General features: G+C 39.8%; 1 protein-coding gene across 2 annotated transcripts in view; it reads right to left on the bottom strand.

The window, feature by feature from the left end:
- Positions 1-16857, bottom strand: part of prickle3 (prickle homolog 3) — a 36397-nt gene that overhangs the window by 19151 nt on the left and 389 nt on the right. For both annotated transcript variants that reach the window (XM_034696772.1, XM_034696773.1), the window contains one exon: positions 3580-3662. In XM_034696772.1, coding sequence (XP_034552663.1) covers positions 3580-3662 — 83 coding nt within the window. The remainder of the gene's footprint in view (positions 1-3579; positions 3663-16857) is intronic.

Below are 16857 nucleotides of genomic sequence, written 5' to 3'. Positions count from 1 at the left end.
ATATGAGCTGCTGGTGTGATAATCTATAACTTTGCCTGACTGCAGGGGGGGACAGTGAAGCCCTCTTAAGATCTGAATCTCAGAAACAGATGGGTCTTGTCCTAAAACTCTTCCACTGATTAGGGACTGAGTAATTGCCGCATGGCCACCCAGACTAATAGAGACGGCGACTTTGAACAGTTTTTGAAGCGTGTCGGGGACCTGCGGGTCAGAAGTAACTCAATTCAGTCTCTGCATGGCAGCGGAAGCACCATCTGCCCCCCGCCTCAGTTTGAGCTCTGAGTGAGAGACCTCGGGATGAAGATGGATCACTTCCCTCTCAGCGAGCGGCAGCAGCTCAGCCTGTGGTCACTCAGATCATCCTCTCCGTAAGAGAAGGTGTGACTCCAAATTGGTTATTAAAGGAGATGCAATTAGCAGCAGACTCAGGGGTCTTAAAAAGTGACCCCCATATATCTCAATCATTTAATCACTTTCATGTTCCTCATTCTGTCGGATCAGCAGACTTGAGATGTCCAAACAAGACATTCTGTTTTCAACCTCACACGAAAGACATTTACATCTGCCCTCTAGCCAAACACATACCATACACCAAAGTCATTGTTTTAAGACACACAGATTAAACCTGTACTGTAAACAGATCGATGTGTTCAGGGGCCTGACTTACAGCAGAGTGTGGCTGGGGGTAAAGAGCGGCACACGTGTTTTAGATTACAAGCTTTTGTCTTGACCTGAATAGAGGGAACAGCGCTGAAAAATGCTACAAGATACAATTACAGTCGTTTGGTTACATCGAGTACGCATTCCTGTGTCTTTTGTTTTATTCTCTCCATTTCTGAGCCACAATCAACCTCAGACATGTACGCATCTGGGGCTGTGAATGCAGCAATGCAACAAGAGATAAATCTTTACTCATTCATCTATCCGTGTTTCAATCTCTTCTAGTGTGGAACCAGAGATGTGGAGAAATTTAACTTCTAAAGTGTTTCAAACAGCTCCACAGCTCAGTTTCTCTTCCAATCATCTATGTTTCTATAAATGATTGGAACTTCAGAAATAATTGTTTTATTATACGTGTTTATATCTTAAATATTTTGAGAAGAAAAAAGCAGCAGTCAAAAAAGAGAAAGTAGAAGACAGAGTGAGGTATGAAGTGGTCCAGAGGGTTACTATCACAGCAGTAAGGCCTAATCTTATTAGCATGATTGACAGGATTAGACCAACTGAGAGACCCAGCCAGCTGGATATTCTCTGAGAGACTAAAGGAGAGAGAGTGAGAAAGGAATCAGGGGGCTCAGATGAAAAGCACGCGAGAAGCAGCTTAACAGAACAAAATAAACTGTTGTGCCTCTGACAGCTGTTAACAAGTCCTCAACGAGCAGGTGGAGGAGGCAAGGAGGCGTGGAGGCGGGTATTTTAAGTGGCTTGTTTGTAAGTTTCAAGAGCAGGAATTTAAAGAAGTGTAAGTCATCGAGCCGCACAGACTTCTCTAACTCGAAAACACGATATGGACATCCCACAAAACACTCGTCCTTCTGCTGAGAGGAGCTCGCCTTGTGTCAATACAAGCGTTTCCAGATAAACACAGTTGTGTAACCATGATATTCAGCTCCATACTTTTTTGATTTGATTTAGCTCAGGGGGCTGGTTGCTGGGACACACAGGCAAAAACTGGGGCCCCTAAAAGTAACTGTTAATTGATAAAAGTCACAAGCATCATAGGATGAAGTTATATTTCACAACACTTCATTAGAATTGTGTGGCAGATGGTCAAGTTTTCCTCTACTCCTCCATGTGAAATGTGATCAGGCTGTTGTTGTAACCAATGCCCAGTATGTAAAATCTAAGTATTGTTAAGATGGCTTGATGGGGCGCTGGTGGCCTAGCGGTCTAGGTGCAGGGGCTGTGGTCCTCGTGGCAGAGGTCGCCGGTTTGACTCCCGACTGCTACCATTTGCTGCATGTCTTCCCCCCTCTCTACTCCCCACGTTTCCTGTCTCTCTACAGCTGTCCTATCATAAAGGCAAAAAGCCCCAAAAATATAACTTAAAAAAAAAAAGGTAACTTGATCAAGAAACCTTCATCAGCAGCTGTCTGACGTTTTTCATACAACTTTATATGCTGCTGTCACAGTCAGCAGCAGATGCTGAGTTGCCTCCACAGTAATGGCAGTAATTGTGCAAGATGGCGCCGCACACAAATTGCTCGCCGGAGTCGTCTGTACGGAGGCTACAGTCCTGCTGTCACTGCAGTCGCTCATTTGACTCCTGACACGATCCTTTGCTGCATGTCATCGCCTGCTCTCTACTCCCCATGTTTAATTTCTCCTTCCAGCTGTCCGATCAATGGAGGCGGAAATCGCCAAAAATAACAAAACAAAAAAAATAAAAGAATGGATTCAATTCTGGGCGCCTTGATCATAATTAAACGATACCATAGGCCCTTGGATACAATCAGTTCCACTTCATTTTACTCACAAAACCAACTGATACACAATTTGACAATTTTATGAATGCATGCTTCCTTATATTTGAATAAAAAAACTGTTCTTTAGTAAAAGAAAGAATAAATACAATGTCTTAAATTCATCATAAAGTCCCATTTCTGTGTGATAAGTTCTGATTTATCCAGACTCTGATATTTGAACCCAACTGATATACTGTATGTGTAGGTCAGCTAACAATATCAGGCTGCTTTGACAGTTTCTATATCTGCCCGGCACTTAAATTTAAACAGTGAACATGAGCTGCAAGACTCCCAAAGTTAGAATATCTTAGAGATGATGGATCAATGTGTTCTTTACTTAACTTGTTAATCATTGAATTGATGTATTGTTCCATTTGGATGTATAAACCCTGAAGCTAACAGTGCTTTCTGCCTTGAAATCCTCCCACTGAGTGAATACGGCCCTACTTTAAGAACAAGAAATCCTACAATGACACAGGGAAAGGTCCTAAGTTCAAACCACTGGAGCTCAGACACATGCTGTAGGATGCCTCTCATAATCCTTATACTCTGTGCTACTGTTGTGGACTAAATGCTGCTCCTCTTGCAGATGTCAGGGCTTATAGCTTTCACAAGTCTACCGCTCTGAGTCTTTACGTCCTTAGGGTCAATGAGGGCTGATCGGCTCTGTGGATATCATGCGGTGTCCTCACTGGGTCATGTTTGTTGTCCCTTAATGTATATCTGCACTCAGTGTGTACACAGATCACAGTTAAGCTGATTTCGTTGGAAGCATGATGATGTCCTTACAGAGACATGAGACGCACACATACACAGCTTGATTCCTTCACTGTTCATTTATAAAACATCCGTTCAATACTCTTCAAAGTTTAAAAAGTCTTTACGCTAAGTGACGAAAGCAGAAGTTTTGTCCTTGCTTGCAGCTGCACGCGATATTTAACAGTCAGCTAATGAAATATCCAGCTGCATCCTATCAGTCAGTCAGTTTTGAAGTACTTGGTCATGAGATCCGAACAGCAGCAGGAGAAGGTGTAATACAAAGCATGAGGCAAACATTTCCTGCCAAGGTTACAGGCAGCACTGCTAATCTTTAAAAGAGCCCTACGGTTCATACCTCCAGCCATGGACGCGGAAGCCAGGGCACTGATCTCCACAGCGCATGCAGGGCTGCCCTCTGTCTGGATCCTCTTCCTCCTGCTGAAAACACAACACAAAACTCTCTTCAGCTCATATTGTTTCCCACAGAGAAGCACTCACACCTTCTGGATCAACTCAGTCAGGTTAAAACAACATGGTTAGCACGTACAGTGTTTGCCAGACATGGCTGCAGAAACATCAACATCACAGAGAACGAGTCGGTCGTGTATCCCATGAAGCCATGAGCAGAGTGCACTTACAGTCAGTCGCTTCAGCCTTTAAATCAGCAGCGTATGGGCTGTCTATAGATTAGATATGTATTATGGCAGAGATATAAACCCTCAGCACGGTTGCACAGTAGCAGGCGGGTAATCTCACTTGCAGCACTAACACGCAGCAATAAGGAGCGATAAGGAATGGGAAAACCAGCTTGCAGCATCAAACTGAAAATACAGTAAGAGATGAGATAAACTCAAATGATTAAGCTCCTTTGTTTGACTGTTTGCATGTACACTACCAGTCAAAAGTTTGGAAACACCTTCTCATTCAAGGGTTTGTATTTATTTCAATCATTTGAAACACTAGATTAATACTGAAGACATCAAAACTATGAAAGAATATATATGGAATTATTTAATTTATAAAAAAGTGTTAAACAAACCAGAATATGTTTTATATTTTAGATTCTGTAAAGTAGCCCCCTTTTTCCACCATGACAGCTTTGCACACTCTTGGTATTCTCTCGGTCTGCTTCATGAAGGGGTCTCGTGGAATGGTTTCTAATTAACATGAGCCTGGTGAAGAGTAGGGTTGCAATATTCTGGGAATTTTCAAAGTTGGAAACTTTCAATGGGAATGAACGGGAATAAAACAGGAATTTACTAAATTGAAGGTTGGCTCTTAATAGGGAACTTTAATATAGTTCAGGAAAATATATTTGATCATAATCCTGACTAAAACAACCAGATTTCATGCAATTACAGTTGAATATCTATGCTATTCCTCACATGCATATAGCACACTACTTACTGCAGGGCTATTGAGACCATGCCCCCTACATGCACTTTTTTTTTGCATGTTGAATGTGACTTTGTTGGGATTGCATTTTTGTTCATTTTTGAACAGGTTGGGTCGGGGTGATGAGTAATATTTAACTCAACATTCATGTTTTTGTTCTTCAATGAAAGAATTGATTGTTCAATAAAATATTTAACACTTGATAAAGTTCTACTTACAAATAAATCTTTTTTAATTGTATTATTTTAGATGGATGTCTGCTTATAACAAAACAAATATTTATGCTTGGATATGATACCTTTACATTAAATTACCCTCAATTCCCATGGAAAGTTTCCAATTTGGAATATTTCCAAAATTCCCCAGCTTAACTTCAACCCTTCCATTTAAAAATGTTTCACCCCTTTGCAACCCTAGTCAAGAGTTCATTTGTAGAATGACTTGCCTTCTTAATGTGTTTGAAACCATCAGTTGTGTTGTTCAGAGGTAGGGTTAGTACACAATGGATAGCCCTATTTGACTACTCTTGTAATCCATATTATGGCAAAACCAAATTATTTCATAGTTTTGATGTCTTCAGTATTAATCTACAATGTTGAAAATAAGTAAAATAAATAAAAACATTGAATGAGAAGGTGTGTCCAAACTTTTGACTGGTAGTGTACATCCCTCAAAACTCAGCCTTCATTATGTTTAGCTGTGAGTTTTAGCAGTGCTGTACCCTGTGATGCAGAGGTAAGTGGAATAAAATCCCTTTTTCCAATAGTGCTGAGTGAGTGGTGCATCTGACTTTGCCAACAGCAACTAAACCAACTACCTCATATCTCACCTCTGATTCAATTCCTGCAGCCTAGCATGTGTTTGTGTATGTACGTGTGGACGGCAGACTGCAGACACAGGCCTCTTTTTAGAGATGAGAGGAAGGAAGCAGACACAGGATGAGAGCTGCACCCTTTCCCTCTCCATGCAGTCACTTTGTCTCCACTTTCTTTTTCCCTGGGCCTCAATTTGAGGACACCAATGTATTAAGTACTGTTGCAACCAACGCCAATCACATTACCATTTCTATCCGAGTTGCATATGTGGTGTGGCTGTAGTTTCCGCTGATATTGCTCCAGTGTTGTCACTTTATGTAGATGGTGGTGAAACTGGCTTTGTTTCCACGCTGATAACAAGATTCCAAAGCATGAGCGCAGAGGATATTTTCAGCGAGGATACATTTTTCAGTGTTTTGGCTGACTCTGACATTTGTCCTAGTTCATTAGAGACACAGTGCATGACCTAAAAAATGGAGCAAAGAAAGGTTGAGGCTGTTTGCCTGAAAAGCATCGAAATACACCAAGGCACCGTCAGCAAGGAATAGTGAGCTGGAGTACTTTTTTAGGTCAATAAAGATCGCACTGAGGGATTCATTGCTTTAACTGACCGTATACAGTTGAGGCCAAAATTATTAGGCCCCAGGAATTCTGCCCAATGTTTGTATCATCAATAAAACTTGATATAATCAAACATTCACTAGTGCTATTTAGTAGCTTTTGTACATTTTTGAATGTAAAATATTTTTTTAGGATAGCTTTATATCAAATATAGTGAAAAATGGGGGGTCAAAAATATAAGCCCCCATGTGAATTTTTGCTTTCAAAACACACCTGTGCAGTCAGCTGGTTTCCTACAACACCTGAGCATTCAATCAGCATTGAGCTTTACTTCAGGGACTCCAAACAGGGCACTTGAACAGGCTATTTAGAGATACTACTCTTACCAAACATGCCAAAGACAAAGGAAATCAGTCTTGAGCTCAGAAAGAAGATAGTGGAGGCTCATAATAAGGGGGAAGGCTATACTGTCATTTCAAAGTGTTTTACAGTGTCTGGAACAGCTGAACGTTGCATCATTGCAAAGTACAAGGAGTCAAACTCTGTTAGAAACAAACCTAGGCGTGGTAGAAAACGCAAGATTTCAAGAACTCTGGAAAAGGAAAGTAGTCAAAGATGTCAGCAAGAGGCCCTGGACATCTGCCAAAATGACTGTTGCTGACCTGACCTCCTCTGGAGTTGATGTTTGAAGGAACACAGTTGTGAGGGATCTTCATCGTAGTGGGCTTCAGGACCATCGTCCCAGAAGAACCCCTTCGCTCAAAGGCACACACTGTACGGGGGGCACATTTTTTCATAACGCCGCAATTTCGAAGAAGATTAAGAGTTTTCTAATTAGAGGCACAGCTGACTTGATTGACAGGTGGGAACACTAGCTGTTGGCTAGGAGGCTCAAAGCCCGCCTCTTCACCTCAAACTAGCTCAACAGGAGTTAGGTTGAGTTCAGCATTTCCAATATGGCTCCTGCTGAGGATTGGCTTCAAAACAGCGCTCAGGAACAGATGGGTGATGTCACGGATACTACGTCCATATTTATACACTCTGTGGTTGTGACTCTCTGTTCTCCACTCCATTTTTAGAAGAACTTAAAATGCAACTGTTACAAAAGGAGGAGAAGAACTGAGATGTTGCAATTTTGCGTAACTTAAAAGAAGGCCACATGGTTGAAGTTAGACTCACACGACTCTCTCTTCTGAAGCACATAAACAACTTGCACATAAAGATGCATCACGCTGTGCATATGCAGAGACGCCAACAGAGTTTAACGAGCAGAGCAATAAAATGCAGATATGTGATTCAGAGAGGTACCTGTGCATACCTGCTCAGCTGTGTTTTGGTTTTTTCTTTTTCCAACCTCACACACCTCCCGAGGAAAAACAGCTCTAACCACAAAGACATCAGTATTCACGTTGAGCCTGTTTTCCCATCGCATGGTTGGCGACGAACTGATCAATATCTGCTCCTTATCTTTCATTTCGGCTGTAATAGTTTGATTCACTTATCTGACTGAAATCTGAAGGTTGTAATGGTTGTTTTATGGCCTTTAAATGTTTTATTTATGAAGTGAGAAGCCACAGGTTCATGAACTGAGAGCAATACACTTCTTTTTTGCTCTTTGGAAAACAAAAATCTTTTGTTTTGTGTTTTTTCAGATAATTGTTTTCCCGTGTGAGCAGATACATGAATCCAGGGAGATGATAATTGCCATGCTGACTGTATCCAGTTACTGAGGAGCATAAACAAGTTAGTCCAGAACAGTCCCACACTGGCGGTAAATTATCATTTACATGCTGTTATTAGATGTCTCACAGCGTGTTGTTTCATCCGGCTCCGTCGCGCTCCATGCAGACTTGTTGTAGCTCTGACTCACTTTAAATGTTCCTAATAGAACGAGGTATGAAAGGTGACAAGACGGGCTAAGTGAAGCGAACAGGTGACTTCTGGGTGACTGGACATTTCACTTGTTTTCTCAGAGTTAATATCTGAGCTGTCACACTGACATGAGCCGGAGAGGCACGCACTGTGAAATAACTGTGCAGTTCACACCAATGAACAGCTACAACCCTAAATGTTAAAAACTAGGAAAGGAAGTAAAAGCTGTTTGCTACACCTGTAGTTTGGAAATGTTAGCCGACTCCTCCGGACACCTCAGGGTGTTCAAGGTGTCCATCTATAGAGTGAAGATATGAAATGACACTGAATGTGTTCATGTTTCCACTGTGATCTCTCTCTGATCAGGCTCTCTTTGTATGTTTCTTTTCTTTCTTCTTTTAAGCGAAGCCTTACTTTCTCAGTGTAGTTCATCAGCAGAATACTAACTCTTATATCTTAAGGTAATCTTGGGGAATAAGATCTCTACAAACTTGTAGATTAGACATTTTATTAGCTCCACAACAAGTAAGGAATACGCTGTAAACACTGATTGACATTTCCCCCTCATTTCCTGATGATGCATGTCAGCCCACTGCTCTCATATAACCAGTGTCAGTGCTCGAGTTTCCCCAGTGAACTCAGTAAGTTTGATGAGCTTGAGGTCTGTTTACTTTACATTTAACCCAGCCGGATGACTCTGACTCATCGTATATAAAACTGATGAGGGTTTCAACATCACACCACGGACGCTCGCTCTATCAAGGACAGATAGTGATTAAGAACGACGCACCGGTGCAATGACGACACAATAATTAATGAAGGATTAGGAATCCTGGGAAAAGGCTTAAAATCACTTGGAGTGTGCCGGCCAACTGTGGAGTGAGATAACAGACAACAAGTGAACATCCTAGAGAGTTCTTGCAACATTCAATTAACTGTAATAAATAAGAACCATAATCACTTGGAGGCTGTTTGTTCAGCTGTGGAGCAATTCTGTGTTACAGGTGAATGTGACCAATCATTGTTCTTTTAACACTTCTTGATTTAGCTGCAACTTCAAGACTATTTTATATAATCAACTGATTGCAGTGTTTCCCTCACACAGATGGATGGGAACACCAGTTTGGCCTCGTGGTTCAACTGTGCGCCCCATGTACAGAGGGTACATCCCTTGAAGCTGAGGCCCCTGGTTCCATTCCAACCTGCAGCTCTTTACCACATGTCTTTCCACATTCTATCTTCCAAGTTCCCTACTTCACCCACTTTCAGGTCCTTGTGATAAAGGTAGGAAAACAACAGCTAAATAATTACTCCCTTTTTTAAGTATATCATCTTAGTTTTTTTACTGGTTTATTATGTAAGTGTTTTATTATCTTATTAATTGATTTTATTTTGGTGAGTTTAATTTACTGAGTTGAGTTTTAACATCTTATTTTGCCTCCAGCGTTTACTCATTAATATATCATGACAGCGTTTCCTCAGTTTGTTCAGAAACTTAATTTTTTATTTTTCATATATTCCATTGTTCTTCTTCCTCTTCTTCTTCTTCTTATTGCATATATCATGTTCTTTTTTATTTAATTAAAAAAATATACATTTTTGGCTTTTTTCCTTTATTTGATAGGATAGCTGAAGAGAGACAGGAAATTTGGGGGGTAGAGAGGGGGGAAGAGATGCAGTGCATGGTTGCGGCCGGGAGTCGAACCAGCGACCTCTGCGACAAGGACTATAGCCTCTGTATGTGGGACGCTTAGACCGCTAGGCCACCAGCGCCCCATATATCATGTTCTTAATCTTACGATTTTGGGGTGAGTTTTGGGGCGAGTTTTGGGGTCTGGGCTAGGGGTTGGGATTAGGATGGGGGGTCTTTTTATTTACATTTATTCTATTTTAATTAGTTTCTATGTACAGCACTTTGTGTTACAATGTCATTGTATGAGAAGCGCTTTACAAATAAAAAAAGTCTGATTGATTGATTGATAAAAGGGGCAATGGAAAGTAAAAATATTAAGGGGAACGGAGCCATGTTTTAATTTAAAATATCTATAAACCATAAGCTTAGCTGTCCTTAAACAATTACTTATGTCAGATTTTCTATGCTTATAGGTTTTGCAGACGAGGACCACAGCAGTGTGACAATAAAACAGCATTTAACAGCTTCTTATCCTGACTATAACATCAGAGGAAATCATCACCATGTGAATGTGGTTTATGAAAGTTTGACATCATCCAAAAATCTGTCATTTTTAACATTTTGTGAAGCAATGAAACAGGAAAAAAAAACAGCTGTTGTTTCCTCTTTGTTGAAATAAGGGTTCATTTAAAGAGACAGTAACCTTCAACTTACTATTTAACTTCTCTGTGTTTTGACGACAACAGCAAAGACAACCTTAGACATGACCTGCTGCCAGCTAGTTCTACATTTCCTGACACGTTTCCTTATCAAGAAGACAGTGTCCCATACGTCAAGGCTGCACTGTGACTTGAGGGTTTCATGTTTGTGTTTCCTTTCAGTTCCCCACAAAAGATAATGACAATGAAAACTTTTCTATTGTGCTGCAAACTGTGAAGGATGTGACGGGAGTGGTCCAAGGAAGTTTCTTCTAAACTAAGTGTGGGTAAAGTAAATATTGCACTCACATGTTTAAATCAGCTTACATGCTTTCACTCAGGCCAGCGTCGTCTGGCTTTTCATATCCGCTCCTTTGTTTTCATTTAGTGGGTATAAGGTTTACTCACATGACCAGGCTGCTTAGGTTTGCTTGAGCTCTTTCTCGCTTCTAAGTAACCGTGTTACCAGGTAATGGACAAACTGAAAGTCTGCCAGCTTTGTTATCGCACATCAGAAGGTGACTCTACTCTTTCAGCCACTTCCTTAAAATAACACGAGAACATGGAGAACTTTTCCCCCAAATATGTGATTAGTCATACAGGGAAAGTTTGAGGATCAGGTGCTAGAAAAGCAAGCTTTAATTCTTTCAGAGTTTGACACCTTAACTAACAGACAGTGGTGGTCATTCTGCGCAAATGTTGTGGTGTGGGATGGGTTAAACGTTAACAGAAGAGGTCAGGGGTCACAGGCATTTGCTGCCATGGCATGCTGGTTAAATGCACTTCTTCTAACTGGATAGGATCAAACAGACAGCCTGCAGGTCTGTTTCTCTGTACCACAACACTTCTTGTTGCTCTTTACGCGTCGCTGCTTCCGGCTGCCGAGGCCAACGCAAACAACAGCGTTTAACAAATGGATGGATTTACTGGAGAAAGGGGGTCGAACAGAAATTTGATTTGTGATGGTGCTGTTGTGAGTTTGAAATCAAGGTCAACAAAGAAGAAAAGTTGCAACAGGTCTTATTCTTTCATGTTACAAACTAGGGATGTTCCTAAGAGATTTATTTTCACTTGTTTTAATGGAAATTTTAATTTAATGTTACCAACTTTAAACACGAACACATCACCCCAGTACTCCGCACACTTCACTGGCTTCCCGTCACCGCAAGAATCAACTACAAAATCGCACTCATCACCCATCAGTGCATCTATGGAAACGCCCCACTCTACCTAAAAGAACTCCTCACCCAGCAAACCCCAACCCGGAACTCACACACTCCACATCAGAACCTCCTCCACCCTCCCAGAACCAAGCTCCGGACCATGGGAGATCGGGCCTTTTGTGCTGCTGCACCACGTCTGTGGAATTCCCTGCCCAGCCACCTCAGAACCCCACAGACTGCGGATGCTTTTAAAAAACATTTAAAGACCTTCCTCTTTAAAGAGGCTTTTAACTGATTTTAAGTACTGCTTTTAAAAGTTTGTTTTTACTGTGTGCCTGTAGCACTTTGAGATTTCTGGAAATGAAAAGTGCGTTATAAATAAAATGTATTATTATTATTATTATTATTATTATTAACTAATCAGAAGTGCTGTGGTTAAACAACTAGGAAACTAGTCACTTAGGAACATACTGATCCCATAGACTGTATATAATGGATGTAGTATCCGTGACGTCACCCATCTGTTCCTGAGTGCTGTTTTGAAGCCAATCGTCGGCGGGAGCCATATTGGATATGCTGAACTCAACCTAATTTCTGTCTAGCTAGTGTGAGGTAAAGAGGCGGGCTTTGAGCCTCCTCGCCAACAGCTATGTGCTCCCGCCTGTCAATCAAGTCAGTCATGTCCTTAAATGGGCAAAACACGTAATCCTAATATCTTCTGAACCGTCGCGTTAGAAAACAATTCACCCCCCGTACAGTGTGTGCCGATAGAGAAATGAGCCCTTCAGACAGAAGCTGTTTTTTAAGCCAGGCTGTAAACATGTTTATTAATGCTACAAAGATCGTCTTCTTTGAATTGGTGTCTAAGTGGTTTCCGATGTTTCTGCAGCCAGCCTCAAGTGGACGCTAAATGAACTGCAGTTTTTAACACTTCCGCATGGGGCTTCATATTTTGAGAGTGGAGGTTGCCATTTGACTGTTCTGTCTAAAAGTAATTTTAAGCCCCAAATCAGGACACCATTTAAAAGTTAATTATCTAACTAGATAACAGAACATTGACACAGGAAAACTGATAGAGATAAACATTTTTGGGAGAAAAATCATTGTTACTATAGCCCTGCAGGTACTCCACAGACATCCGCTGTTCATTTCATTCAGCCACAACAATCAGATTATAGCACAAAATTACATAACTCAATAGTAGTGCAGCTTCTAGGAAAAGGAATACATTAATCTGTATCCTAATAAATCAAATCCAAGATTATATATAATCTCAATATCACAACATGGATGTAACTCAGTGTTGTCTATGATTGACGAACTACAGATGATTTAAAGTGCATGCAGCTCACACAAGTGTTGAGGGTTCACTTTGAGCTTGCAAACATTTGTGTTGTAACATGATGCTAAACTCATGTAATGTGCTCGAGTAATGGAGTGTTGCATTAAATATTAATGATCATTAATACTGGAGTGTAGTTATTGTGTGTGTCAGGCGAGTGCAGTGTCCCGGGTGTTTAAATATTGCTAATGCACTTACACAAGGGACACGTTACAGGGTAACTGCAGGAGGTATATTAAACACTACATTCAGACTTCATGACACAGAATAAGCTACATTCAGAGAATATATTATGGTTCAGTTTGCTAACAAAGAGGTGCATTAATCAGTGCCTGCAGTGTTTCCTCATTAATATATCATGACAACGTGTCCTCAGTTCATTCAGTAACTTACTTTTTATTTTTAATTCATCTATTTTATTATTATTATTATTATTGCATTTTTCTTGTTCTTAACCTTAGGATTTTGGGGTGGGTTTGGGGTCGGGATAGGATGTGGTTTTTTTTGTTGTTGTTTTTTTGTTCTATTTTAAGTTGTTTTTATGTACAGCACTTTGTGTTACAATGTCATTTAATGGTGGATTGATTGATTGGTTAATCAGTGTTGCAGAATGTGTTGTAATATGTCTGCTGGTCATTTTCACATCTTTTGGTAAGGCCTTATTATTTCTCCTTCTTGGTTGATTTGGTGACAGCGATCAGATCAATAATCAGCTCCATGCCAGATAGTAACTTGGGTGTTTAATATTTGGGAAATGTGCTAACTGAGCTGAAAAAGCAGGACTAATATCTAATGCAAAGCCAGTATGAGAAAGCATTACCAGGAAGGAATCTCTGAATGGGAAGAAATACTTCAGGAAGTCAACTGACTTTTTTTTATCTGGGACATGCTTACAAAAAAATATTTAAGCACCAGCCAGAGAGCTTTCTGGGTGTTTTTAAAAGTAAACTTAAGACTTACCTTTTTAATCTAACTTTTAATGTGGAGTAATTTACTTTTAGCCCTGGACTGCATTATTATTTCATTATTTTTATTATTATCTTTTAATCATTGCTTTAACATTTATTTATCTTATCAAATTATTATTTATCTATTTATTTCTTGTATTCTTCTGATCTTGTCAATGCTGCCTTATTTTTAACTTTTCTTTCCACTGTTACTTATTTTTTTAATTTTACTGTGTTGATTTTATTTCATTTTTAAGTATTTTATTTATAATCATGCCTTTTATAATTCTACCATTGCTGTTGTTCTCTGTATCTCTGTTATTCTGTGAAGCACTTTGGGCTGCATGTTTTTATGTATGAAAGGTGCTTTATAAATAAAGTTGAGTTGAGTTCAAATATTGAACTAAACAGAAATCTTAATGTAACTTTAAGTGATGTATTTGTTGTGCTGTGTGAGACTTTACCTCCTTCTTTGCTGAACGATCTTGAATGAAAGACCTTACAAGTTTTAAATAGTAGTAATTGGACTTCAAGGACCCTCAGGCTTTCATTCTGTTGTGTATTTTACTACTTTAGCTAAATGTTTACAATATCACATGGTGCCAAGCATTTCACCTCACTCATGATGATCCTGTCTGCCTTATTTTGTCTGCATTGTTTGTTATGAAAAAAGTCATAAAAGTGGTGCAATTGAATGTGAATTTAACAGCATGCTGTGTGGTAAACTATCATTTTGGTTCACAGTCACTGTCTGGATTTATTCCAAGTGTGCTGCAGAGCCAGATGTTGAGGATGTTAACCTGCAAGGATGATCAAAGGCTGGTAGTGCTAGCTCTGCTATTGTTAGTTACACTTGGCAAACCAATTTGACACAGTTTACTCACCGATGCAGAGGTCCTGTGTTTGCCCTCATAAATGTGCTTAATTTTGACTTTTTACTGAGAGTTTTCCTACATTCAGATTGGTCAGTGAGTCTGAATTTAAATTTCCTTTTGAGCAACTAGGAAATGAGTCACTTAGGAACATACTGATACTTATCAAAGTAACTTTAGGCCCCAAATCAGGACACCATTCAAAAGGTAATTTTGGCAAGAAAAAGGGCTCAAATCGGAATTTCACTCAGGTACAGTGGTCAGATCAACAGCTATTGGCCAAATTTCCCAGGTTTAGTTAACATTATTTAGCTGTAACAGTTGAAAGGATAAGAAACAATTGAAGAAATAGAGTGAGAGTTTGTCATACTGAAAATATCCTTGATATCAGCTGACTCACTGTTTCCTTTCATCAGCCTGAAATACCTTTTGAATAACTGGGGGAAAGGGTTTATCTTGATTCACAATTTGTATTTTCAGACTTTCTAACTCTGCACTTCTACTAACAGTAATTTAGCATTTCAACTCGCTCATGATGATCCTGTCTGCCCTATTTTGTCTGCATTGTTTGTTATGAAAAAAGTCATAAAAGTGGTGCAATTGAATGTGAATTTTACAGCATGCTGTGTGGTAAACTATCATTTTGGTTCACAGTCACTGTCTGGATTTATTCCAAGTGTGCTGCAGAGCCAGATGTTGAGGATGTTAACCTGCAAGGATGATCAAAGGCTGGTAGTGCTAGCTCTGCTACTGTTAGTTACACTTGGCAAACCAATTTGACACAGTTTACCCACCGATGCAGAGATCCTGAGTTTGCCCTCATAAATGTGCTTAATTTTGACTTTTTACTGAGAGTTTTCCAACATTCAGATTGGTCAGTGAGTCTGAATTTAAATTTCCTTTTGAGCAACTAGGAAAAGAGTCACTTAGGAACATACTGATCCTTATCAAAGTAACTTTAGGCCCCAAATCAGGACACCATTCAAAAGGTAATTCATCAGCCTGAAATACCTTTTGAATAACTGTGGAAAAGGGTTTATCTTGATTCCCAATTTGTAGTTTCAGCCTTTCTAACTCTGCACTTCTACTAACAGTAATTTAGCATTTCACCTCACTCATGATGATCCTGTCTGCATTATTTTGTTTGCATTGTTTTTTATGAAAAAAGTCATAAAAGTGGTGCAATTGAATGTGAATTTTACAGCATGCTGTGTGGTAAACTATCATTTTGGTTCACAGTCACTGTCTGGATTTATTCCAAGTGTGCTGCAGAGCCAGATGTTGAGGATGTTAACCTGCAAGGATGATCAAAGGCCGGTAGTGCTAGCTCTGCTACTGTTAGTTACACTTGGTAAACCAATTTGACACAGTTTACCCACCGATGCAGAGATCCTGTGTTTGCCCTCATAAATGTGCTTAATTTTGACTTTTTACTGAGAGTTTTCCAACATTCAGATTGGTCAGTGAGTCTGAATTTAAATTTCCTTTTGAGCAACTAGGAAAAGAGTCACTTAGGAACATACTGATCCTTATCAAAGTAACTTTAGGCCCCAAATCAGGACACCATTCAAAAGGTAATTCATCAGCCTGAAATACCTTTTGAATAACCGGGGGAAAGGGTTTATCTTGATTCACAATTTGTATTTTCAGACTTTCTAACTCTGCACTTCTACTAACAGTAATTTAGCTTTTCACCTCACTCGTGATGATCCTGTCTGCCTTATTTTGTCTGCATTGGTTGTTATGAAAAAAAGTCATAAAAGTGGTGCAATTGAATGTGAATTTTACAGCATGCTGTGTGGTAAACTATCATTTTGGTTCACAGTCACTGTCTGGATTTATTCCAAGTGTGCTGCAGAGCCAGATGTTTCGTGGCCGCACAGCTGTTAGTCTGGTCCGAAAACAAGCTTCATTTGTTCAGTAATCTGCTCAGATAAGTCTGTGTGTTTTTGGCTGAATTCCAACAGAAGTAGAATATAACAGAGCATCAATTGTTTTTATAGCGAAATCCTGACACAGGTAATAAACACGTTCAGGTTACAGGCACCAGAACGTGCCCAGGTAAGAAATCTATGACGTCAGGGAGTAAGTGACTCTACCTGAGGCAACATAAATGACTTAATACACTGAAAATGTCAAACCAAGACTTTAAGTTTATAATACAATCACATAGAAAAACAGAAACACTCATAAGGAGTCTGTTATAAGGACAGGAAGAAGTAGTAGGACATTTTAATGAAGACTATTCACCATCACAAAAGCCAGGTGGAGGTGGGACAAAGTTACACTCGAGCTGTTTTCTGAGAACTTCCAGTATGCTGTTAAAGTGTACCAA

The sequence above is a fragment of the Notolabrus celidotus genome, chromosome 11 (assembly GCF_009762535.1).
Source record: "Notolabrus celidotus isolate fNotCel1 chromosome 11, fNotCel1.pri, whole genome shotgun sequence".
NCBI classification, from domain to species: domain Eukaryota; kingdom Metazoa; phylum Chordata; class Actinopteri; order Labriformes; family Labridae; genus Notolabrus; species Notolabrus celidotus.
This window is presented reverse-complemented; position numbering and strand designations above follow the sequence as displayed.